The sequence below is a fragment of the Drosophila miranda genome, chromosome XL, assembly GCF_003369915.1.
Source record: "Drosophila miranda strain MSH22 chromosome XL, D.miranda_PacBio2.1, whole genome shotgun sequence".
NCBI lineage: Eukaryota > Metazoa > Arthropoda > Insecta > Diptera > Drosophilidae > Drosophila > Drosophila miranda.
Window position 1 is genome coordinate 21,422,909 of NC_046673.1, and position 23,158 is coordinate 21,446,066.

A 23,158-nucleotide genomic window follows, 5' to 3' on the forward strand; every position below is an offset into this window, starting at 1 on the left:
CAACAAACAGGCGACCAGATGACTTGAAATGGATGGTCGCGCCAACCTTTTGAGGCATACCGTCGATCACTGTTTTGGTTCGGTCTCAAATTCATATAACCATGGTTCTCAACCTGTGTAGATATTTAACCCAGCTTTTGAAGCACCACGATCCAATTTTTTCACTTATTAATCGAGACGAGCCTCTTTCTGACCTCATACTACTGTCCAAGGATTCTATAATATCACGATGTTTTGCTCAATTATTTCTCTCACAGCATGACCATGGGGTCTTGATAGGGCTAAAAGTGGCCCAGGCCAGTAAAGCTGGAGGGTTTCAAAAATGTCCGAAAATTAGGGGAAACCCATAACCAGACACTCATTGTCGCAATAGTTTGTTCATATTTTCTATGGGATAAATGCATGAAACGGCTTGTCCCCGCGATGGGAATAGTATTATATATTAATATTGGGTGATCTTCAGCGTGTATGAATGTATGAATACACAACGGCGATACCATCGTTAGCTCTCATTCATATATGTGTGTACTTTTACTATAGATGATGTCTAACAGAAGAATCAATATAATTATTTATAAGTACGTACTACGTAAACTCGTATTTTTCCAGAGGTTCCCAGCTCGGGTGCTGACTGTGATCGTCTGTGATGCGTGACTTGTGTGTGGGGTCTCGCACCCCATGATCGTCATGAACTTGACACTGGAAAAATCATTGTTTTCCACCGATGATGGCTCAGCAAAATGAATCAAAAATAAGTCGCAAGAACTGAAGAAGGTTATGCAGTTATATGCAGCTATATAAGCCAAGAACTGGTGGCCAGTGGCACAGACAAAGAGCAACAGAAGCCAACAAGCCCCAAGATGATGCCACCGATGCTAGCAACGACCGGTTCTCTGCTGCTGATGCTGCTGTTGTTGCAGACGGACTGCGTCCGCGGCCAGGGCTTCGATCTGACCAAGATCCTAGTCAGTCGCGGCACAGAGCCCATTTGGACGGTGATGGTACGGCAGCTGCCGCATGTCCAGGAGATGATCGACTCTGGCCGCAGGGAGTGCATAAAGGAGCTGAAACTTCCCAAGGAGCAGCGTCCGCTGATGAAGGTGTCCAATCCCAGCGAGAAGGAGAAATGCCTGATAGAGTGTGTCCTCAAGAAGACCAAGATTGTAAGTAGCAGACGACGAGAAAGAGAGAGATGATCCTGTTGAACTGCTCCCTTAGATGGATGACAAGAACAAGCTGAATCTGGCCCAGGTGGAGAAGCTGACCGGTCTGGTGACCCAGGACAACAAGATGGCCATTGCCTTAAGCTGCAGCATGGCACAGAACTGCAATCGCTCCATCTCGGCCCAGAATCCCTGTGAGGCTGCCCACCAGCTCAATCAGTGCATCAGCCGCCAGCTGGAGCGCAACAATGTGAAGCTGATCTGGTAGGATCCTGCACTCCTACACTCCTACACTCCTGCTGTCCTGATGCCTTCTTTCCTGTTTCCTGTTCCCCACCCAATGAAGTCCAAGATCTCTGTATTGGCTCTGACTGGGCGCTTTATTTCTAGTCAGGGACCACATCAAGCTGGGTTTCCAATTAAACAGTTAACGAACAAAAAAAAAACAGGAAAAAAAACACAGAAAAAGAACATGAACGGGAGGTGGAGGTGGAGGGAGGACTACTCCTTGATGTCGGGTATCTTGTAGCCGCTCACTCGCATCTCGCGCAGCATGCACATGGCTATGTCATGGGCCACCTCGCACCTAATCCAAACAAGAATCAGAGACGAGGATGGAGTTGAGGGTGGAGATGGAGGGGAAACACTCACTTGTCTGTGCCCGCCTGTTCGTTGCATCCCTTGATGATGCGCGGTGAGTGCTCCTCCTTGTCGGGGAACATCATGTTCATCATCTCGAGCGTCTTGTCCTCGTTGTACTTCAACTCGCCCTCGGGCATCAGCTCGAACTGCTCCAGCATGCAGTGGCGGAAGCATTTGGTCTCGTATTTGGCGTCCGGCTGGTTCTTGATCATCTCCACAATGTTCTCTGATGGTTGGCATGGTTTTGGGATCGAACTCAGTCTCGAATCGAATCGATGCGAATCGAATGATTCCTGCTTCACTACTCACCTTTCTCTGGCTTGGGCTTACAGTTTTCGCCAAACGGCTCGATTAGCTCCACCACCTCGTCCAAAGTCATGGACGCCTCCTCTTCGTCCCCATCGGCTGCGGCCAGACCCACCAGCCATCCTCCGGCACAGGCCATTACCAGCACGAGAGTTGTCATCCAGTTTCCAGTCAGCATAATTTCCTATTCTCTTGTTGACAGGTAAAAATGGACTCTAGATTATCGGTGCCCCGCGTTTTATACCCATTCGACTGGCCTTAGTCTAGGCTCGTGTCCAGAGCATCCGGTACAACCTGCCCTAATCGCACAAAGATCGCGATCGTCGCTTGTAGATGCCCGCCATTCCCATGACATGGCCAAAAGCAGATCATGCAACCCGTCCAAATACACCACAATTCTCTTGGGACTGGGGCTAATATTTATTCATGGAACTAGGGGACTAGAGGACCAAGACCTAGGCCTATAGACTAGACAGGAACGGGGACTTAAACATTGGGCATCTATGGATTCGGAGATGACTAGGGGAAGACAAAGACCTTGATGTTGGACTTGAGGCACGAGAGCAGGGCGTGGGCTGGATCACAGTTGGGGGCGTTCTTGAGGCCAACAGTGGAGTCCTTGCAGGTGTTGATGCCCTGACGGTACTCCGGCTTGTAGCTGTCCGGCAGCAGGACGTCCATCTGCTTCAGAGAGGCCTCCACCTGGAACTTTCCCTTCTTGATCTGTACGGTACGAATGGAAGGTATTAGGGAATCAAACGCATGGAATCTACGAGTATATGGGGGTACACACCGCCTGCATCATCTCCAGAACGCAGTTGATGTAGCAGTTGGAGTCCTTGTTGTTGGGTATCTGCCCATTACGTATGCCATCGGCCACCTCTGCGGTCACCTTGGGGTACTTGGGCAGGCAGACATCCCTCATCAGTTTGCCAGCGGACCACATCTGCTCCTCCGTCACCTGCAAGACCACCAATTACACCAATTACGGATCACAAACTTGGAATAGTTCCTTGGACGTACCCCTGCTTCCGAGCCAGGCAGTGAGATGCCCACAGCGACAATGATCAGCAAAAGATCCAACTTCATGCTCGAACTTTCAACAAACAAATAAACAAATGCCCCAGACCGGCCACACTCCTTATATACTCGTACTTGCAGTCCAAGCCATGAGCGAGTAGGCCCCCCGAAGATGAAATGACATGCAAATGATGATAGTCTATGGGTCCATATGGGGGTGGGCTTGGTGCCAGAGGGCTCCAGCAAGTATGCAAGAGGGTGTGCAAATTACGGGGCACAGTGTAAACCGATTACTTCCTGATCTTTGTTGGTTGGCTGCTGGTGGGGCTGTAATCCATATAATCTTGCTGCATTAATTGAACGGTCGGCTGCCACACGCACGGCTACAGCCCCGCGGATGGCACTCCCATTCAAATAAATCTCGGACTGTATTTTGATCATGTAATTGGAGAATACTCGTAATAGGACTACAACATCATCTTTGATTAAATACTACGATAACTGCTCATGCAAATGGAAAATCAATGGCAACATCTATATTTGTTGGCAGGAGGCAGGCTTTGCCTGACTATGCATTGATTCGAATCTAAAAAGCAGAAAACAAACAAGCACAAATTCTTTCAAAATCATCCCGAATAAGTTCGAGCAGCTCTAAGAACTCAAAGATGTCCGACCAGTTCAGCTTCGCGGATAACTTCAACAGCCGCACCCTGCGCGGGCGTGCCAATGTAAGTGATCTGCCATCCAAATGGCGTCCATTCGAAGAGCTCACTCTCAGTCTCCTTTTCTCAGGTTTCGAAGGTCACGCTGGCCGGTCTGGGTCTCGCCTATGTGGCACTGAAGATCCGACAGGCCTGGGCCCAGCGGCGCAAGAGCAAGCTCTACTGCAAGGAGTGCCAGAAGCTCCTGCTGCGCCACTAAAAATCAGTAGGAGGCGATGGAGGAGAAGGAGGTGTAGGGCATTGGGCTTGAGTTGGTCAGATGTTGCCGTCTCTTTGATTCGTAATCTCTGATGGCTATGTGTGGCCAGATCCAGACCATTGGCCTCTGTATCCTGTTGCCAAATTTCGCTAACTTTTCTGATTTAATAAATTCCCGCTGCCATCTGGCTCTCATTTCAACACCAATTTCTTTTTGATTGCAGTAGGCCTTGCTCGTTCCCTCGTGTCTCTCTCAATATATAATATATCATATATACAGTTTCGACTAGGGCCCCACCCAGATCAGACGTAGCTCCCAGAGATCTTTCTCCGAGGTAATCCGCACGATGTCCGAGGGCTTCAAGAAGCACTTCAATGCCAGCACGATGAATGGCCGTGCCAATGTAAGTATCTCGATCCCGTTCGCATTCTGAAATAGTGGCCATCCTCCCATGCCCTTCCCTCCAGGTGGCCAAGGTCACGTATGCGACCATGGCCCTCCTCTATATCGTATACCGCATGCGCCGGGGATCGGGCAAGAAGCCAGCGGATGGCAGTGGCATGCTGGCGGATGGCAGCTGCAGCTGCGACGAGAGATCGCCAACGGAAGGGCACGACTCCGACACGGGCTTCTACGAGACCGATCCCTCGTGCGGTTCGTGCCGGGAGCGGTCCGAGCGCGCCATGTCCGAGTATGATCGGGAGCAGCAGCGCCGCTCGGCGGCTAAGGCACGGCAGGACCATAGCGACGAGTGCAAGGCCGAACCACCGCCACCATCACCACCGCCCTCCTCATCACCGCCTGGGCCTGGTGGGGTCGCGACGCCTCGTCGCAAATGCCCCTGCGAGAATCCGCACCGCAAATCGATCTATGACACGAAGAGCACCAGAAACGACACCAGGTCCTTTATGCAACGGCAACAACAGCAGGATGAAGATGATGTGCGTCCGGCTAGCGAGATAGTGGGACAGGTGCACGGTGCCGTCTACCGTGTGCTCAGTGGCGTCTTCAATGCCGTCATGGGCGGAGAATCTTCCGCCACCACCACCTCTTCCCCTCCCAAGTCCCAGGCCAATGCCCAGAGATGCCAAGAGGAGCGACGAGCAGATCAGAACGACGACGGGGAAGTGACCGCGGTCGGGTACGAGGCCATGGACTGTGAGTGCGGGCTGAATACGCCACTGAAGCCACGCACAGGTCCTCGCTGCTGTGAGTCTCCTACTGGGGCGAACGAAGGAGAGGCCCAACCAGAAGATGCACAGTACAACGATTCCTACAATGATGGCTATGCCTCAGTGTTTTGAAGTTTGATTCTGGGTGGTGCCCATGCCCAAGAGCCCAAGTTTTTCTTGGGCACAACTAAATTTCAAGCTAATCCAAATAAAAATAAAACAGTAATAAAACGGTGTGGCTGGAGAGTGATAAAAATAGCTTATGAATTTTGAAAATGTTAAGTACTCTCAAATGGAATCCTTTAAAGTCTTATAGACATTTACACTGGCAATAATGAATCGATAAAATGTTCATATTTTTTGTATTTAGTTAGCTTTTAGTTTATTTTTTACTTTTTAAATAGAGTTTTCGTTTACGTCGCTTTCAAACACCTCTTGAACCTTTAATTGGATCTTTAGCAATGGCTTGTACGGGTGTGCAGTGTCCATTGTAGTCCATCAACTGCTTTATACGGATCTGGATGGGATGGTGGCCTGGAGGGGGGTGGGGGGGTTTTCTAACGATAAAGCCAGGTGCAGGTGTAGGTATAATTATGAGATGGTGGGGACGGGGCGGCTTCAACTAACATTTATATTTAGATTTATAATGTTTAGGGGGTGTATATGTAATATATTTTATATTATGGAAATAACTTTAACGCTTAGCTTTTTGGTTTCATTAACGCTCGATCGATCCTTCTCTCAACTTCTTTCAACTTTTCTTCTCTTCACTTTTCTGCTTCTGTCTCTGCTTCTGTCTCCGTTACCATATCTATCGTTCTCTTTCTCTTTCATCGCTGTCTATCGCTGCCCTGCTCTGTGGCATTGCTAATTTAAAATATATATATATATTATATGTATACTATATGTGTATTTATGTGTATGTGTTATGCGTTGTGTATGTGTGTATCTTTTGAAGGCTTCGTGTGTGGTTTTTTGTTTTTAGTTCTGTGTCCTAATATCCAAGGAATGAGTGGGAGTGGATTGGAGTGGATCCATCTACGGAATGGACCTAAGGTCTTCTGCTCTGTGAGATTTTATTCTCTGTTGTGGCTGTTGTGACGTGTCCATTAGCCATCGTGGCTGGCAACCGACTCCAGGTCGCTGTTATCCTCGCTGCCAGTCGCCTCGGTGGGTTCGCCCATGGCCACGCGCGCATACTCGTCCGTGTCGATGCTCTTGCAAAAGTGTATGGCATACTTGAGCTTCTCCAGGAGCACGGCCTAGCGATAGGATGGGATAGGATAGGCATGGATTAAATAACACTTTCCAACAGGGAGTCGTATAGGAAAATACCTTGCAGGAGTAACGCGGCATCTTCAGCAAAAAGAAGCAGGTATAGCTCTCGGGCAGGAAATGATCGGGCGGATTCTTTTCGAGCACTTGCAGAACAAAGTCCCGGCCACGGAAATCGGCTATGGTGCGTGGCAGTCGCGTCCGTCCCCACACAAAGCGCAGGAACAGCGAGCGTTCCTGAAAATATATATATTGAACATACGATTATTTGAAACCCAAGCCAACCAAAAAGTTCAACCATTTCTACACGCACCTGATTGGTAAACTCTTCCATGACCTCCCAGAACCAGGAGACCAATGCAGAGCCGGGATCAAAGCCCTTGTAGGTGGCCACCGACTTGAGCAGACCGAGCGGTATGTCCGGTGAGCCGCAGACCATGGCCTGAAGCTCGGCGGCGGAGAAGAGCGACAGCAATGGCACTGGTATCACCTTGGACATGCCATCCCGCACCGCCTTGACCTGCTCGTCGAACTCGTGCAGTCGAAAGCTGAGCGCCAGTCGGACATACTCTGCCCGATTCCGTGGCGAGATGTGCGTGTATCTGGTGGAGAGCGGCACCTCATGGCCCCGGGCCGACGATGTGGAGAAGGGCAGCTCCAAGGTGTTGAACAGCTTGGCATCATCGTCCATGTTCCGTATGCACAGCAGACCGGCCACATAGTCACGGTCCACCTCGGTGAGGTCCGGGGGACGCAGCACCTCGCCCGTTAGCTGTCGCCAAACGGGTTCCGCCAGACTAGAGGGAGATAAGGATAAGGATAAGGATTGGTATTTTGTATTGACCAATGGAATGTGGATTGTACTCACTTGATGCTCAGCGGGGAACCCGTGCGCACGGCAATGCCCATGAGGACGCCCAGGAAGCGGAACATGTTCATCTGCAGCACAGAGCCGAGAGTGGGATCCAGCAGAAAGCAGTCCCGATTGGCCCCCGCCTCGCCCCTGCCATTGGGAGTGTTGATCAGCAGCGGTACGCTGCCGTTCTGCAGCTCGTCGCACATTTCCGCTATGGATTCGCTGTATCCACCGCCACAGTCGTCGACGCTCTCGCCGACAAACTTGACCTTCCACACGCGATGGGGCAGGGCGAGCGCCTCCTGGGTGAGCAGCGGCAACTTCTGGACCATCTGCCCGAATACGCTCTTCATGCCGTCGACGCCGGCGAGGCCGTTGCAGCGGCTGCGCGATCGCTTCACCTGGATGCGGTTCAGCTCGATGACGGGGCCGTGCTGTTTGTCCCGCACCATCGTCGTTTGGATGACCTTGCGGAAGGCCGCCTCCTTGATGTTGTACACGAGCACGTCCTTGAGGGCTCCCAGGCTGAGATCCCCGGCAATGGGCAGCATGGCCAGGCAGGGGCACAGCAGCTCCGAGAAGTGGTGCAGCAGAATGAGGCGGGCGTGGAGTGCCTCGGGGGCCAGATCGCGCACCAGATCGTATTCCAGCGGGGGATTGGGCAGCGGACGCAGCCGCTCGCTCAGCTGGGACGTGGACAGGGCCAGAGTGTGGGCCGATCCGCAGGTAACCTTCACAATGTGCTTGCCCTGGAGGGCGGCCACCAGACGCGGTCGCTGGATAGCGGTGACAGTGCCATCGCCCAGCTGTCCCTCGTCGTTGTCGCCCCAGGTGTAGACCTCGCCCGAATCGCTGCAGGCGACACAGTGCAGCGAACCGGTGGCTATCGAGATGATCTTCTTACCCTGTAGGGCGGCCACCTTTTTGGGGCGCCGCACATGGTCCACGGAGCCATGGCCCAGCCGATGGAAGTCGCCCTTTCCCCACGTGTAGACGGCTCCCGATTTGGTGAGGGCCACCGAAAACTGGGATCCGCACTCCACCTTGATGACGCCCAGGCCGGCCAGGCTTTCGATCTTGTAGGGCAGCTTGCAGCCGTCGCTGCCGCCGCGTCCCAGCTTCCCGTAGTCGCCGTCGCCCCAGCTCCACACATTGTCGTCGTCGGTGATGCACAGCGTCTGGGCGTCCCCCGATCCACAGGCAATGTCAATGGCCCGATAGCCGAGCAGCGCTTCCACCAGCTGCGGCCTCAGCTGATCCTCGGAGTCGCCGTGTCCCAGGCGTCCGTACCGGCCCTTGCCCCACGTCAGGACGTGTCCGCTGGCGGTGATGGCCGCCGAATGGGCGCTGCCGCAGGCAATGTCCGCCACATTCATGCCGTTCAAGTGCTCCACAAGCTTCGGCCGGTCGTAGCTCATCCGATTGCCGTGCCCGAGCTTCCCGTCCTCGCCTTCGCCCCAGGCGTACACCTCGCCCTCGGTGGTGAGGGCCAGGCAGTGCTTGCCCCCAGAGTTGACGGCAACCTTCTTGACGAACACATGCTGCAGGGAGCCCAGCAGCGTGGGGATTGCCCAGCTGTCGGCACCGCCCACGCCCAGCCTTCCCCCGGAGCCGTAGCCGGTGGCGAAGAGCTTCCCGTCGGGGGTGACGGCGAACAGGGACTGCTCTCCGCCGGCCAGCTGCACGGGCCGGAGCAGGCTGAGCGCCTCGCAGGGGGTCGGTGTCTTGATGCGGCTCCCCTCCAGGCCCCCGAGCTGCCCGCGATGGTTGTGGCCCCATCCGTAGATGGTGCTGGCACCGCCCCAGCTGAGGGCCCAGTCGTCGGGCCGCCTATTGAGCCACTGCAGCAGCTGGGCATCGTGGGGGGCCTGGAACAGCGTGTGATCCTCGTGCAGCAGCACAAGGGAGGAGGCCTCCGAGTGGTAGTGGTGCTGTTGCTGTTGCTGATGCTGATGCTGGGAAGGCAGGCAGTGGTGCCAGCCAGCCAGCTCCTGGTGCTCTGCCAGAAGGGGCGGCGGCGGCGGTGTCACATTGCTGGCCGTGCTCGAGGAGAGCGACGTGGTCGAGTTGAGCATGGAGCCCAACGGGGAGTGTGAGAGAGCCTGCGACTGGCTGGTGTTCTGGCTGACATTCGGATTGGGCAGCATCTCGGCAAACTTCTTGCGCACCTCCAGGCAGAAGGGACGCGGCAGCTCTGTGCGGCGTATCAGCGACTGGGCCACACGGACAGCAATGCAGTAGCGCTTAAACCAGGCCCACTTGTGTCCATCCCCCGTGGAGACGGAGCTGCCGTTCGAGGAGGCTCCGCCTCCGCCTGCACCAGCGCCGGCGCCTGCAGCTGTGGATGTAGATGAGGCTCCTCCTGCATTGGCAGCCGCTCCAGTGATTGCTGTTGTCGTTATCGTTGTCGTTGTCGTTGTCGTAGTCGTTGTCGTTACAGGAGCCGGCAGTGAGGCATCCAGCTGCATGTCGCAGGCGAGGGCCGCCAGGGTCTTGAAGTAATCCGAATGCATCAGATGGATGCCGCCGCGGACCTGCGGCTCCTCGTACTCGTACTGCCGCAACAGCTCGGGGATGAGCGGCTGCAGTATGGCCGCCAGCGTGGGATCCTGCGGCTTGGGCGCCTGGTCGAGCAGCAGCACTGCGTGCAGTTTCTTCAGCGACCAGATCCTCTGGGCGGTGGTCAGGGCGCCCAGCTGCGAGCAGGCGGCCAGCGCCGAGGCCAGGCGGATGAGCACCCCCTGCTGGCTGGGTGCCAGGCGGGAGTCCAGCAGTGCCATAACCAACGCCATCGATGGCTGCGACAGGACAGCACGATCGGAGCCGCTCTCCCCGAGCGTAGCCGCGGGCATAATGGCGTGCACCCAGAACCGCCAGCCCCATCCGTTCACGGAGCTGTCCGAGGTGAATTTCCAGCGAAGCTCGTCGCCGGGCACTCGTATTTCGGGGGCCCAGTGGGCGAACTCTCGGCCCGAACGCATGGCCAGGACTCGGCCGGCTGCATCGGTAATCACCAGCGGATCGTTGCGCTTCTCCGTGCTGCACTGGCTGTCGAATTCGAGGCGCAGCATCTCCGCCCCGGGTATCCGGACGGCCCCCGTCACATTCACATTGTCCACATACGGATGGCTGCTCTCCTGCATCACCGGCTTGGGCACCTTGCCGAGGCAGTAACGCGACGTGCACAGATCCTCCAGCTCCGTGATGCATGTCTCCAGCAGCATCGAGCTAATCGCCGCATTGCCCGATCCCAGCGAGATGAGGGTCTCCGCTATCGTCTGGGCAGTGCTCGGGGGTCCGCAGCGGCCGCACACGGCCAGCTTGAGCAGCTCCACCAGGCTCTTGGCCTCCGGCTCGCCTAGCAGGCCGCCAAAGTCGTCGAGGCCATGGGTGTGGCTGATCTGGGCCAGCATCTCCTCCTGCTGGGTCATGGTGGCGGCCATCACGGACATGGCACTGGCCGACATCCTCGAGTGCTTGTGCTGCGGCGGCAGGGCGCTGCTCGAGAGGGACCCAGACATCGACAGGGATCCGGTGAGGCTCTGGAAGGCGCTCAACGGTCCGGCGGTGAGTGGCGGAAGGGTAGATCCTGCCCCTGCTCCTGCTCCTCCTGCTGCCACTGCGATGGCTTCTATTTGGGCATCGGGACTGTGCTCCATCTGTAGGACGGCGTCTGTGGCATCTGCGGGGGCCTCGCCTCCGCCCTGGGCTATCGGTTCAGCGGGCGGAAATGGAACCGCTCCCATGGCACCGGCACCCATCAGCTGATCCTCCTCTCCAGCTGCTCCTGCTGCTCCCGCTCCCGCTCCAGCTCCTGCTCCGGGCCCCGCTGCCACTCCGCGCTCCTTGTAGTTCACCTTGCTGTGACTAGTGAGGGCCGCCACAATGAGCTGCCTCGCCTGCATGATGCTCATGGCGCGCAAAACGTGACCGAGGGCCGCCTGTCTAGCGGCTGGCGTCTCCAGGGCCAGGCTCTCGCTCAGGCTGGTCAAGCTGGGCGGCTTCGAGTCCTGCTTGAGGGCACCGGCAGCGGCGGCGACCTCCGCCTCGTAGATTCCCAGGCTGCTGCCTCCGAGCGGGTCGCGAGGGCTGCCGAACGGCACGGGGCCGCGCTTCTCCTCCTCGAGGGTGGCATTGGGCAGGCCCCAGGCAATCGAATGGGAGCTGCCGCAGGCCACGCGATTCACGAAGACCGCCTCCAGGCCAATCACCAGAGCGGGCTTCTTGTTGACGAACGTATTGCCGCTGCCCTGCTGGCCATGATCGTTGTCCCCCCAGGCGTACACCTGTCCGGCATCCGTTACGGCCAGGCAATGCAGGGCCCCGACGGCCACATGGATGACACGCCGTCCGCGCAGGCCGCCAATGGGCTGGGGCTTCCTCACATGCTGATCCCCGCCATGGCCCAGGCGATAGTAGTCGCCTTTGCCCCAGGTCCAGACCTCCCCGGCGCGGGTCAAAGCCAACGAGAATTGCGCTCCGCACTCTATCTGAATGACACCGATGCCAGACAGTCGTTCGATCTCGTGCGGTGTGTCCGATCCCTCGCTGCCGCCGCGTCCCAGCTTGCCAAAATCGCCGTCGCCCCAGGAGAAGACGGCGCCGTCCTCGGTGAGGGCCAGGGTCTGGGCATCCCGGCTGCCGCAGGCCACCTGAATGACTCGTCGTCCGGCCAAAGTGGCTACCAGCTTGGGCTTAAGCTGTGTGGCATTGTCGCCATGTCCCAGGCGTCCGTACTCGCCCAGGCCCCACGTGTAGAGCTCTCCCTGGCTGGAGATGGCCGCCGAATGGGATGAGCCGCAGGCCACATCGCGGATCTTCTTTGAGCGCAGCGTCTCCACCTGCCGGGGCTTGTCCAGCGTGGTCCTGTTGCCATGGCCCAGCTTCCCGTCCTCGCCCTCGCCCCACGAGAACACCTTGCCGTCCAGCGTCAAGGCGAGGGCATGCTTGCCGCCCGAGTGGACGGCCACCTTCTTGACGACATACTGATGGAGCACCGGCAGCTGGTGCGGCAGCGGCACATTGTGGGTCACACCGAGTCCCAGGCGTCCGTTGGTGCCCTCGCCGCAGGCGTAGACCTTTCCGTTCTGTCCCACGATGAAGAGGCTCTTGGAGCCGCCGGCTATGTGGATGGGACGCAGGCGGCTGATGGTCTGCGAGAATGTGGGCACCTTCACCTTGGAGCCCTTGAGTCCGCCCAGCTGTTCCTTGTCGTTGAGACCCCAAACCATCACAGAGCAGTGCAGATCCTGGTCTAGACAACCCGCCATCCCGTGGTCTCCTCCTGCCATCACCATTCCATTGTATTCGCAGGCCAGGAACTGCGCATTGGCCAGGATGTGCTGCAGGTCTGGCTTCTGGCGTCGTCCCACGAACTGCAGGCCATGGACCTTGCACTGGATGCCGTTGTTCTGGCACTGCTTCACCACAATCTCGATCCAGGGATAGTACGTGGGCACCTGCTGCATGAGCAGCACCCGACTGGCCCCCGCCGGCACTGGTATCCATGTGAACTCCTTCAGGCTGTCGATGCACTCACCCACACGGATCTCCAGCAGCGAGGGCATGTGCGAGTGGTCCTCGGGGCTCACCTTCAGTGCCAGACTGTGCACCAAAATCCGATCGTGCAGCTCCAGGCGTATCCAATGCCGACACGGCCCACTCGAGCAGCTCTGCCACGTCTGGCCGATCCCATCCAGCAGATGCTTGGCCGCCGCCTCATTGGAGCTGACCGTCAGCGAGCGAATGCAGCGGGACCAGTCATCGATGAGATCGCTGGGCGCCGGCTGGCTTTGCAGATCGGCGGCAATTGGGGCTGGTGTTGGGGGCAGGGCCACCATTTCCACGTCGTTGATGTGCCCCTGCCAGCCGGGCTGGTCGGGAAAGTCCACTGACAGCTGCTTGCCCCGCACCGCTGTGACCACGCCGGCCGTACGCTGTGTGCGGCCCAGCCGCATCTGGTTGAAGACCCCATAGCGGGCGGAGCAGCGTGGCCGGACCCGGGCACCGACCACAATGGGCGGCGGACGCGGCTGCAGGAGGTGGGCGGACATCGGGTCGCGTGGCCCAGAGCCAAGGGGCGGCTCCACCAGCTCGATGTGGACAAAGCACACCCAATAGGTGCTGCCGTGATTGCGCCAGTCCACCTGTACGTTGAGGTCGTGCAGTCCCTCGGTGTCGACGATCAGCACGGTGCCCATGTCGCCCTGTTTGATCTCCTCAAAGTCCCGGCAGCAGCGCACCGTCATCCCCGGACGCACCAGGCCGCGCACATATAGCGCATAATGATCGGCCGTCTGGAAATCCTTGCGTGCCTCAAACCTTACGGGCGGCGGCGATGCGACGGCGACGACGGCGGATGCAGCGGCGCCACTGGCTCTTGCCCCTGTCCCTGCCCCTGCTCCTGCTCCTGGCTGGCCCTCAACGGTGTCGGAGGAGGCCGAAGTGTTGGCGGAGGAGCTGCTGGACAGACTGCTGGGCGACTCATTGTCCGAGTCTGCTTCGGGATCGTGGGTGCCACTGCCCTGGGGCAGGGGATCTTCCTCGATGGTATTGGCACACACATCCGGATGCTCGAGTATCCACTGGACAATCTGCTCGGGCGTGGGCATAATCTCTGCCTGCAGCGACAGCTGCTTGAGGGCCAGCTCCACCGTTCGCTTGGGGAAGCCCATGTCCATAATTTGGTTGATTAGCTCCGCATCGGTGGCCGCCACTTGGGAGGGCCATTTGGTGGCTACCTCTTTTGCTGTCGTTGCTGTGGCTGTGGCTGCGGCTGTCTTGAACACGTTGTAGACCGGCACTCCGTGCACCATTGTTGGCTGTGGCGGTGTGGCCATGGCCGGCGAGGGTACAGAGCCCTCGGCCTCACTTTCGCTGAGCTCGAGATGGGCCTGACTGGCCAGGGACTGGACACAGTTGAGGGCAGCCGTTGAGAGATCCGTGTAGGTGTAGCAGGCCCTCACGGGCGAGGCCTGGGTGGCTCGTAAAAGGATGCATTGTATCAAAAGCTGCGCCTCCTGGCCGCCTCTCCCACTGCCTGTCTCTGCTGCTAACTGTTGCTGCTGTTGTTGCTCCTGCTCCTGCTCTGAGTGCTCCTCCGGTTCAGTATGATCCTGCTGCTCCCGTTCGTTCCCTTCTTCTGCCTCCCTCTCCCTCTCTCTGTCTCTGTCGCGGTCTCGGTCTATGTCTGTGTCGGTTTCCACATCATCCGCGTAGATGCCCGGTGCCCGCTGCTTGAGGATACGCCGCAGAGCCGCCTGGTGGCGATACAGAACGCTATTCGTGTGCAGCACGGCCAGATGCAGCTGCTGTGCCCTCAGATGGCCCAGATCCAGGCGTCCCTCCGCCGAGGCATTGAATGAGGGGGGATACTCGCGCGCCTCCGTCGCAGGGCCGTAGAGGAGCACAGTCCAGGCATTCAGCAGCATCTCGTTCATGGGCAGGCGGCTAAGACTGAACACACTGTGGTCCAGATGTGGCATCACAGAGAGCAGCGGCACCTTCACGAATCCCGCTGTGGCTGTGGCTGTGGCAGTGGCAGATCCTCCCTGGGAGACTCCCTGCGAGGAGGCTGCTAGCAGGCATCTCCCTTTATGCGTAAAGCTGGCAATGATCATGTGGCTGCCCTCGTTGAAGCAGTGCAGTCCCACGCGGGGACGCAGATCGCAGCCGCCCATGGCACTGAGCACGCCGAGGACAAAGATCTGTTCGCTGTCCAGGGGACTGGAGGATTGCTGTTCGCCCAGCAGTTCGGCGGCCACGCACAGTTTCTGGGCCAGAAACGAATTGATCACCGCATTCCAGTGGGGCAGCGTGTGCAGGCGACGCAGCAGCGAGACAAGCTCCTCGGCCACACTGCCCGAGTGGGAGGCGGTTAGCAGGACGCGGGCCTTGCCCTCGGCCGTCGGCTGGAGCGTGACATCCCCGGGACAGTGCAGGGCAATCCTGCCGAGAGTGGCAAACAGCTGGCGCACTAGACTGCCCATGCGCGGCTCCTCCTCCGTTGTCCACTGGGCCAGAATGCACTGCAGCAATCGCAGGCAGTGGAGCTGCCTGTAGACGCGCGCTTCGCTGCCCGCCGGCTGCTCCAAGAGCTCCAGATAGTGCGCCAGCCAACCGGGTGTGCTCAGTTCCAGGCAGAGACGCGGGCAGTCACCTGGACAAAGCGAAAAGAGGGAGGAGAAATGATCTCTGGCTACTAGATTCCTGGCAGAACTCCCTGGGGAAGCACTTACCCGCTATGGCTCGTATAAATCCCAGATTGAGCCAGCCCAGAGAGCTGGCCACGTTCTCCATGGCTGGCTTCGGATCAATTATCGCCCGGAACATGCATGTGACGCCCCGGAGGGCATGCCTGTCCAAGTGGGCGCCATGCAGGCCGCTCCCGACGGCCAGTATCTGCAGCAGCTTGGCCGCACAGTGCCGCAACAGTTTCGATGGATGGGATTCGCTGCTGGGCGAGGCCTCTGTGCCGGCCAGCTCCTCGCGCTCTGGCTCTGTGGGTGAGGCCACGTTCAGGGCGCTGTCGGCCAGCTGCAGATCGTATTGCCCCTCCTTGCCCATGCGATAGGAGTTGGTGGCACCCGTGTACCATTCGACGCGCACCCATCTAAAGGCGAGGAACGGAAATGAGATATGACATGAATGCATAAGATATTCCTGCTGCCTGTGGCCGCCGCTTACCCGTCCTCTCCCACTTCGCTGATGATGCGACCCTCGCCTGGCGGATTGCCATCCTGGTCGCCCCACTTCCAGTCCGAGCCGCGGACAATCCGTGTGCCAATCTTCATCAGCTTGGCCAGATCGGGGCCACTCAGCTGCGCCTTGCTCGACTTTTGCTTCATCACACTGTCCTCGTAGAGGACGCTCAGCTCGGTGTTGGGCTGTCCCCCGGCTATGCCCTCGCCGCCCGTCTGCGCCAGCAGACCGAGCACAGTGCCCAGGAGGCCAGAGTTGATGAGCAGCCCCAGCTCGTTGGGGCCCAGCTCCTTGGCCAGCAGACCGAAGACGCTCAGCAGGAAACGGGCACGCGGCAGGCGCTTCAGCAGCACATAGGTACTCAGGTTGGAGCTGTCCTTGCCGCGGGCGGAGCCCTGCTGCTCCTGGTTGACCAGACGCCGCAGTTCACGCACGGCCCAGTCGAGGACGCGGGCCTGCGAGAGCAGCAGTCTGGCCTTCTGATAGGCACTGACCATATTCAACTGCCCCAAGACATGCAGGGAGCTGCCCGATGCCGATGATCCTGCAGATGAGGACGGCTTCAGGTGGAGGCCGAGGAACCCATTCAGGAGACTGTATTGGGCCGCATCCAGGAGGCCGTGCAGCTCGAGCAGCTGCTGGACCAGCTGGAGGCCAGCGAGACGCAGCTGGAAGCGCTGCATCTGGCAGTACATGGCCCGGCGGGCCGTCTCCACGTCGCAGCTGTCCTGGAGGGCAAAGTCCACAATGTCCTGCATCAGCACGCCGTCCAGCTCGCCCTCGCCATGGATCTTCCGCTCGTTGAGGCGTCGCAGCAGGCTCTCGCTTTCCTCCTCCTCATCCTCCTCCTGCTTTGGCGGCGGCGGTGGCGGCTTCTTTTCCTGCTGCTGCTGGATGGTGGCATTCAACAAATCCTCCGGCTTGGCCGGCTTCCGGGACGAGCGCAGCTCCTGCAGCAGGCGTCGCACCAGCAAACGGAATCGCGGCAGCCTTTGGAGAATCTGCAGTCGACGCAGTCCCCTCTGCTGCGGACTGATGGCCGGCCGCACTTCGTACAGGAGAAACCGCAGACGCTCCAGGATGGGGGCACACACCTCCTTGTAGCTGCGGTTCTGCTGCTGCCGCGTCCGCACCACCGACCACTTGGCCTGATGCACCAGCTGGATGATCTCCCCCAGCTGCTTGGGCGGTGCCATTTCCCGCGACGCCTCCCCGCCATCCGGGGCTGATGCGCAATCCTCGAGGGCAATCACCACCAGTCCCCCCAGATACTGATGCCGGATGAGAACGGCGCTGAGCAGACGCTCCAGCTCCTGGACGGGATGCTCGGTGGCAAACTCCTGGTGCCACATCAGATTGTGGGCCTTGCAGTAGCGCTCGGTGAGCGCTAGCCAGGCGGCCACCGGTGGCTCGCTTAGCCGTGCCTCGGCCAGGCCACTGATGAAGCTATCGGCCCGCTGCTGGAGCTTCGATCTGGCTGGTTGCAACGGCTGGAGGGTCAGCGGCTGGAGGGGCAACGGCTGCAGGGCCGCCGGTGGCTGCTCTGTGGGCGTATTGCCGGCGGTGCTGTGGCAACTATTGGGCAGACTGCTGCGCGCCTCGCCCTTTTCCTCGTCAAAGGGATTGCTGGGCTGGAAGAGCTGCAGCCCACCACTGAGGAGGGTGCTCTTGTCCAGCTGCCGGCACTGCAGTTCCGCCGGCTGCAGCATGGGACCGCTGCACATCAGATTGGCCACAATCCCCAGCAATTGGGCTAGCGTGCACTCCGAACTGAAGTGCGTGAGTCGTGTGGGACTGGGCAATGCGGCCTAAAAAGGGACGGGAGAGAGAGCTACATTTGCTGATCGCTGGACGGTGGATGCTGCAATGTCTCTTACCTTTTCTTCGGTGGTGGCCTGGGCCATGTATTTGCCCAGCTTGTGGTGCTGCAGTATGTGCTCCATGGCACTCCTATGCGCCTGCTGGCTGCTCATCTCTGCCGTGAGATCTTTGCCCAGACCCGCATCCAAAAGGCCTTTCAGCGTCTCCGACTCGCAGCTGCCATACAAAGCGGAACTTGAAGGAAACTGACCCTCTCAAAGGCAGCGCAAGGGGAATACTCACTTGTAGCTGCTCAGATCACAGACATAGCCCGCCAGGATGATGCAGCGACTCCCATCGAGCAGTTGATTTTCCATATCGGCCCGTCGCACATAGTGCGTCTCCGGATCGGCGGGCGGTGGTCCGCCTTTGGGTCCACCACGGCAGATGATGCCGGGCCAGCCCATGTCGTCGCCATCGCGCAACTCTCCCTCGCCGAGGGCTCGATTCAGTCTGTCCAGGATGCGCAGCAGGGGCAGGAAGAGCCGCGACCAGCGCAGGCTGCCCAGACACTGGGGCCGGTCCCGCTTGAGCAGCACCAGACCCACCAGCAGCTCGTGCAGCAGGGCGTCCGAGATGTCGGCCTGGAGAATGCGCGTCAAGTGGCGCGCCTGTTGGCTGCTCGAGGGCAGATGATCGCCTGGATCGCGGCACTGCAGCGCCAGCTCGTGCGCTTGCTGCAGCGTGGCCACGCAGGCGGGGATCAGAGTGTGCAGATACTGGTCAAGCAGCGCTTCAGCGCCCGTGGTATCCTCCTCGGCATCGGCCTGATGGATATGGGCCAGCAGCAGGCGCTGAAAGCGATGCAACAGACTCAGACTGGGACTTGTGCTGGGCTCCTGGCTATGATGCCGATGCTCCTGATCATCCTCCTTCTCCTGCTGCTGCTGCTGATGCAGCAGATGCTGCTGCTGCTTGCCCAAGGTGGGCGTGAAACGCGTCTGGGTGAGGGCCGCATTGTTGCCCAGAAGTCGGGTGATCAGCTGCATTAGCGGCAGATTGACCCCGTCCACACATTCAGCCGCACAAGAGCTGCTCTCCAGACGTATGGCATGCTGCAGGGCCGACTCCAGACCGCCCTCGGCCATCAGGGAGCTAACCAGCAGATCTGTCATGAAACGGTGGCCCGAAGAGGAGGCCTGTCCCGGCTCCGAGGGCAGCAGCGAGGTCAAAGTCTGGGCCCGCTCCGCTGCCGTTGGCAGTAGGACACTCCAGCCGTCCTACAAAACGTACACAGTACGGATTATTACGGATTACGGATTCAGTGCGATTCAGTCAAGGGGGATTACTCACCTGTAGGGCCTGTTGGGCGGCCACTTGGATGGTGCGTAGCACTTGACTGCCACCCGCCAGGCTCAAGATGCGGCTCTTGAGGCTGCCCAGCAGCCGGCCGCCACTGGCCAAGCCCACCTGCCGTGGCTCCACGCCATTAATGATCAGCGCGAGCAGCTGCAGCCGCACGAGATTGAGGCATGCCACGGCTATGCATTCCGACTCTTGGTTGGGCGTCTGCCGGTTGTCCTGGCTGCTGCACATGCTCAAGAGCTGGTCGAGCAGCCGGAATGTTGGCTCACCGGGATCAATCACAAAGGGGCAGCGCAGCGGTACACCCTGACGGGAGCTTTGTGTCCAGATCAAGCTCTGAGAGGCGGTGCAGGCCACCCCGCTGGCCGGCAGAGTGGGCAGGGCCACCAGTATGGGGACGCGCAGCAGGGGCTCACTGGAAACGGAGGATGGACAGATCTGCTGGCTGTCGTTGCGTCCCCAGCCGAATACCTCTCCACAGCTGGAGAGGACCAAACAATGGGCCACGCCCACAGCCACATCGACAATTCGTTTATGCTAGAAATGGGGAACACGGGACAGGGATACAGGAAGAAGGATCATCATCAGTGGAATAAATGCACTTTTCAGAGTACCCTCACTACATAATTAAAGCAGAGGCCAGAGCCCCTCTATTGTGTTTTATCGATACTATCGACATTAGCATGATCAATGCAGTCGATAGCATCTGCCTAAAAAGAACAATCGATTTTCGATAAAAATCGAAACAAAAAAAAACCGTAATTTGAGATCTATTTCGATTTTGCAGCTCTATTGTGTGGAATTGGGGGTTACAGGATCGAAGGGAAATGAGTATAGTTGCTCACCTGCAAACCGCTGATCAGTCTGGGTACACTGCACCACTGCGCACTCCGCTCCACCAGTTGATGGCCCAGACAGCTGGCCTTGCCCCAGCTATAGAGCTGTCCATCGGTGGTGAGGGCCAGCGAGAACTGGGCGCCGGCAAAGACGCGCTGCACTTTCGGCAGCGATTCCACCAGTACAGGGGACATGGAGCCGTTGAGATTGCCATTGCCCAGCTTCCCGTAGTCGGCATCGCCCCAGGCATAGACATGGCCCTCGGAGGTAAGACATAGAGAGTGGGCATCGCCACTGCCCAGGGCCACGTCGATGATTTCGTGCTCGGTGAGGGCCATCACGACGGTGGGCAGGGGCTGGTCGTCCGAGTTGCCGTGCCCCAGGCGGGCATAGGTACCCCGGCCCCAGGTGTAAAGGTTGCCGCTGCAGGTAATGGCTGCACTGTAGGAGCAGCCGCAGAAGACAGCCTTCACGCATCGATCCAGTGAGGTGATCTTGGTGGGCACGGACCGGGCATGGGTGTCGCCATGTCCCAAGCGATGATCCTCGCCGTTGCCCCACGAGTATGCATTGCCTGTCCGGTTACAGATTGAGGGTCAAGAAGAAAGAAATGGAAATGTAAATGTAAGTGGACTTACGATTGATGTCAATGGCCATAAAGTGGCGGCCCTCGCAGTGCGAGGCAATGCTGACAATCGTCTCATGGGAAATCTCCTCCAGGAGCTGCGGCTCTGCCTCCGGCTTGAACATCCGCCAGTTGTAGAGCTTTCCCTCCTCGCTGAGGATGAGCACTATGCTCTCGCTGCAGACGATCTGCTGCACCTGGAACTTGCAGTTGAGGAGCGGCAGCGAGGAGGGATCGCTGCTCCAGCTCAGGGCTGGCTCTGCATTGAATCCGTGCTGCTCCTTGGAGAGGCTGGGCCAGCCCAGAGCATAGACCCGCTGTTGGGGCGAGGATGAGCTGCAGCTGCTGCTGGCACTGGCACTGGCACTGGCGCTGGAGTGGATGGGATAGTGTCCGCGGACGAGACATCGCGGCATCAGCGGCTGGACAAGGCGATCCAAGTGGGAAATGATGACGACGGCGGCACGACGCAGATCAACAATCGCCGCACTGCTCTTGGGCAGCATGAGGAACCGCAGGAAGGTCTCGGTGGCGCTCACCACTGGCAGGGACAAGGACTCGCTGCCATTGGGCAGACCGCCAGCCTTGGCGGTGTGTCCAATCCTCTGGTAGCGCTGCAGAATGCGCAACAACGGGGCTCCCGTCTTCCTCGGCATGTCGCGGTTGTCGTTGCCTGCCTTATCCTTCTCCCAGAGAACCAGCAGCAGCACCACACACTCAAGGGTGGCGGCCAGTGTGCCCTTCTGGACGCCCAGCTCCAACAGCAGACAGAGGGCCGTATGCCGATCGTTCAGCGGCGCCGTGCAGCGTCCCCCCATGGGATCCCCGAGGGCCACCAGGCGCAGGAATTTGATGGAGCGCTCCATCACCTCCATCCAGAGCGGCGACACTTCGGCCGACTCGAAGAGCGTCGCCTCGGGCAGCTCCTGCAGCGACTCTAGGGCCTCGCTTAGCAATTCGCTGCACATCTCCGTATCCTCGCCCGAGCGCCAGGCGCGACGCAGGAAGGCAAAACTAAAATTGAGGGCAGCTCGCGTGGCCACGCGTGCCAGTCCCAGGGCGGCATGATCCGGCTGCTCCACGACCTGGCTGGTTGGATCCACCATTGGTACCTCCAGGCTGCCAACAGCAGGAGCTGTAGTACCTGGCACGGTGGTTGCCGTCGTTGTTGTGGCGATGGTGGTGCCGGCTGTGCCGCTGGAGGTGCTGGACTGCTGCCGATGGCGCTTCAGGGCCACATAGTAGCGCTCGTAGATGAAGAGCTGCTGGCGTAGATGCTGGGCGGAGAGGCAGTTGCCTGCTGCCCGCAGGGCCAGTTCCTGCAGCTCTGCGATCAGTGTGCGCTGGCAGTCCTGCTTGGCTGTCAGGGTGGGTGGCTGGCTCCACTGCCAGCTGCTGAGGATCAGATCAGTGGCCTGGCTGCCGTGTGCGGCTGCCTGCTGGGCGGCCGCCGAGGTGAGCTTCTTGATGGCCGTGTCCGAGTCCAGGGGCCGGCAGCTGTCGCAGTTACAGGCAGACAGGGGGCCGCAGTACTCTGGCTGGCAGCAGGAGCACTTAAGCTGCTGAGCACCGCAGTAGTGCTTGCCATCGTCCCCCAGATAGGATAGCTGGCCGCGGGCATTCACAAGGGGGGCCGAGGGCGAGGAGACCAGTTCGCAGTCCTGGATCAAATGATTCCACAGGACTGCTCCCTCGGAGGCGTTGCGCAGGGACGAAATGAGATCGGCACGCAGCCATTTGGCGTCCAGATAGGGTAATGGACGAAGATAGAGATCGGGTGAGGGAGTGGGGGCGGTGGCGGCTGTGGTACCAGAGCCTGAACCAGAACCAGATCCAGAGCTCGAGCCGTGACCCTGGGATGGTCCCGGGCCTGAGCCTAAGCCTGTACCCAGAGCCTGTCCGGTGCCTGTTCCACTGCCTTGACGGTTAAACATTTTTCAAATCTTTTTTTCCTTTTGTTGTTCTGCTGCTGCTGTTGCTGCTTCTTCTTCACGTTGTCCTCTAGTTTTCCTCGGCTACACCCACACCCACACCCACAGGCTTCAGACCAGCAGTCACAGCAGCAACAACAACATGGCACATTTTCCTTTTTTCCTTGTACGTTGCAAGGAGGGAGGGGTGGGAGGAGAGGAGGCTCTGGCTCTGCCGCTGCCAATGTCGTCACTCACACACAGACAACACTCACACACACACACGCACGCAATTGCAGTCAGAAATTTTGACCCGAGAATGAATCGCAGTTTTTCTTTCGCCAATTTGCACTTGTCTCTTGGTTTCTAGGCTAAAACTATGCTAGTATGGCACGCCAACGTTTTAGTGGCTCAAACGGGCCTTCTATTTCAACAAACAACAAGCCAAGTTTATTTAATGCACCAACAAAAATAAATGTTTTTGAATGCGTTTAATCAATTAATATTTAGGGTCAGTGGATTTATCGATAACTTATACCGCCCGACCTCAAGAATATACCGACGTC

The 23,158-nt window shown here is 58.5% G+C and overlaps 6 protein-coding genes across 6 annotated transcripts; 3 read left to right on the plus strand and 3 right to left on the minus strand.

Moving 5' to 3' along the window:
- Nucleotides 1–659: 659 nt before the first annotated feature.
- Nucleotides 660–1,625, plus strand: LOC108153160 (general odorant-binding protein 56a). The gene is made up of 2 exons (XM_017282967.2): nt 660–1,163; nt 1,219–1,625. The coding sequence occupies exons 1-2, from the start codon at nt 861–863 to the stop codon at nt 1,429–1,431; spliced, it is 516 nt and encodes a 171-aa protein (XP_017138456.1). The 5' UTR covers nt 660–860; the 3' UTR covers nt 1,432–1,625.
- LOC108153179 lies at nt 1,524–2,322 on the minus strand. The gene is made up of 3 exons (XM_017282990.2): nt 2,115–2,322; nt 1,815–2,031; nt 1,524–1,749 (listed from the first exon to the last, which is right to left on the minus strand). Exons 1-3 carry the CDS (start codon nt 2,287–2,289, stop codon nt 1,665–1,667), a joined length of 477 nt encoding a protein of 158 aa, XP_017138479.1. The 5' UTR covers nt 2,290–2,322; the 3' UTR covers nt 1,524–1,664.
- A 220-nt stretch (nt 2,323–2,542) lies between these two features.
- On the minus strand, nt 2,543–3,238 carry LOC108153194 (general odorant-binding protein 19a). Its single transcript, XM_017283015.2, has 3 exons — nt 3,135–3,238; nt 2,905–3,072; nt 2,543–2,834 (listed from the first exon to the last, which is right to left on the minus strand). The coding sequence occupies exons 1-3, from the start codon at nt 3,198–3,200 to the stop codon at nt 2,631–2,633; spliced, it is 438 nt and encodes a 145-aa protein (XP_017138504.1). The 5' UTR covers nt 3,201–3,238; the 3' UTR covers nt 2,543–2,630.
- Nucleotides 3,239–3,687: 449 nt separating this feature from the next.
- On the plus strand, nt 3,688–4,252 carry LOC108153213 (putative 60S ribosomal protein L33). Its single transcript, XM_017283039.2, has 2 exons — nt 3,688–3,859; nt 3,924–4,252. The coding sequence occupies exons 1-2, from the start codon at nt 3,797–3,799 to the stop codon at nt 4,050–4,052; spliced, it is 192 nt and encodes a 63-aa protein (XP_017138528.1). The 5' UTR covers nt 3,688–3,796; the 3' UTR covers nt 4,053–4,252.
- A 65-nt stretch (nt 4,253–4,317) lies between these two features.
- LOC108153120 lies at nt 4,318–5,482 on the plus strand. The gene is made up of 2 exons (XM_017282912.1): nt 4,318–4,455; nt 4,520–5,482. Exons 1-2 carry the CDS (start codon nt 4,399–4,401, stop codon nt 5,354–5,356), a joined length of 894 nt encoding a protein of 297 aa, XP_017138401.1. The 5' UTR covers nt 4,318–4,398; the 3' UTR covers nt 5,357–5,482.
- Nucleotides 5,483–5,572: 90 nt separating this feature from the next.
- Nucleotides 5,573–23,118, minus strand: LOC108153076 (probable E3 ubiquitin-protein ligase HERC2). Its single transcript, XM_017282863.2, has 11 exons — nt 20,696–23,118; nt 20,066–20,631; nt 19,209–19,757; nt 18,159–19,135; nt 17,933–18,092; nt 16,041–17,863; nt 15,593–15,966; nt 7,368–15,513; nt 6,813–7,296; nt 6,560–6,736; nt 5,573–6,486 (listed from the first exon to the last, which is right to left on the minus strand). The coding sequence occupies exons 1-11, from the start codon at nt 22,614–22,616 to the stop codon at nt 6,334–6,336; spliced, it is 15,330 nt and encodes a 5,109-aa protein (XP_017138352.1). The 5' UTR covers nt 22,617–23,118; the 3' UTR covers nt 5,573–6,333.
- Between the last annotated feature and the right edge of the window lie 40 nt (nt 23,119–23,158).

Coding starts and splice junctions, on each gene's coding strand:
- LOC108153179 (XM_017282990.2), bottom strand. CDS start 2,289: ATGCTGACTGGAAACTGGATGACAACTCTCGTGCTGGTAATGGCCTGT. Junction 2,032..2,114: donor TAAGCCCAAGCCAGAGAAAG/GTGAGTAGTGAA, acceptor GCCAACCATCAG/AGAACATTGTGGAGATGATC. Junction 1,750..1,814: donor GAACAGGCGGGCACAGACAA/GTGAGTGTTTCC, acceptor TGTTTGGATTAG/GTGCGAGGTGGCCCATGACA.
- LOC108153076 (XM_017282863.2), bottom strand. CDS start 22,616: ATGTTTAACCGTCAAGGCAGTGGAACAGGCACCGGACAGGCTCTGGGT. Junction 20,632..20,695: donor TATGGCCATTGACATCAATC/GTAAGTCCACTT, acceptor GTAACCGGACAG/GCAATGCATACTCGTGGGGC. Junction 15,967..16,040: donor AGCGAAGTGGGAGAGGACGG/GTAAGCGGCGGC, acceptor CCTCGCCTTTAG/ATGGGTGCGCGTCGAATGGT.
- LOC108153194 (XM_017283015.2), bottom strand. CDS start 3,200: ATGAAGTTGGATCTTTTGCTGATCATTGTCGCTGTGGGCATCTCACTG. Junction 3,073..3,134: donor TGCCTGGCTCGGAAGCAGGG/GTACGTCCAAGG, acceptor GTGGTCTTGCAG/GTGACGGAGGAGCAGATGTG. Junction 2,835..2,904: donor TTCTGGAGATGATGCAGGCG/GTGTGTACCCCC, acceptor CGTACCGTACAG/ATCAAGAAGGGAAAGTTCCA.
- LOC108153213 (XM_017283039.2), top strand. CDS start 3,797: ATGTCCGACCAGTTCAGCTTCGCGGATAACTTCAACAGCCGCACCCTG. Junction 3,860..3,923: donor CCCTGCGCGGGCGTGCCAAT/GTAAGTGATCTG, acceptor TCCTTTTCTCAG/GTTTCGAAGGTCACGCTGGC.
- LOC108153160 (XM_017282967.2), top strand. CDS start 861: ATGATGCCACCGATGCTAGCAACGACCGGTTCTCTGCTGCTGATGCTG. Junction 1,164..1,218: donor TCCTCAAGAAGACCAAGATT/GTAAGTAGCAGA, acceptor CTGCTCCCTTAG/ATGGATGACAAGAACAAGCT.
- LOC108153120 (XM_017282912.1), top strand. CDS start 4,399: ATGTCCGAGGGCTTCAAGAAGCACTTCAATGCCAGCACGATGAATGGC. Junction 4,456..4,519: donor CGATGAATGGCCGTGCCAAT/GTAAGTATCTCG, acceptor CCTTCCCTCCAG/GTGGCCAAGGTCACGTATGC.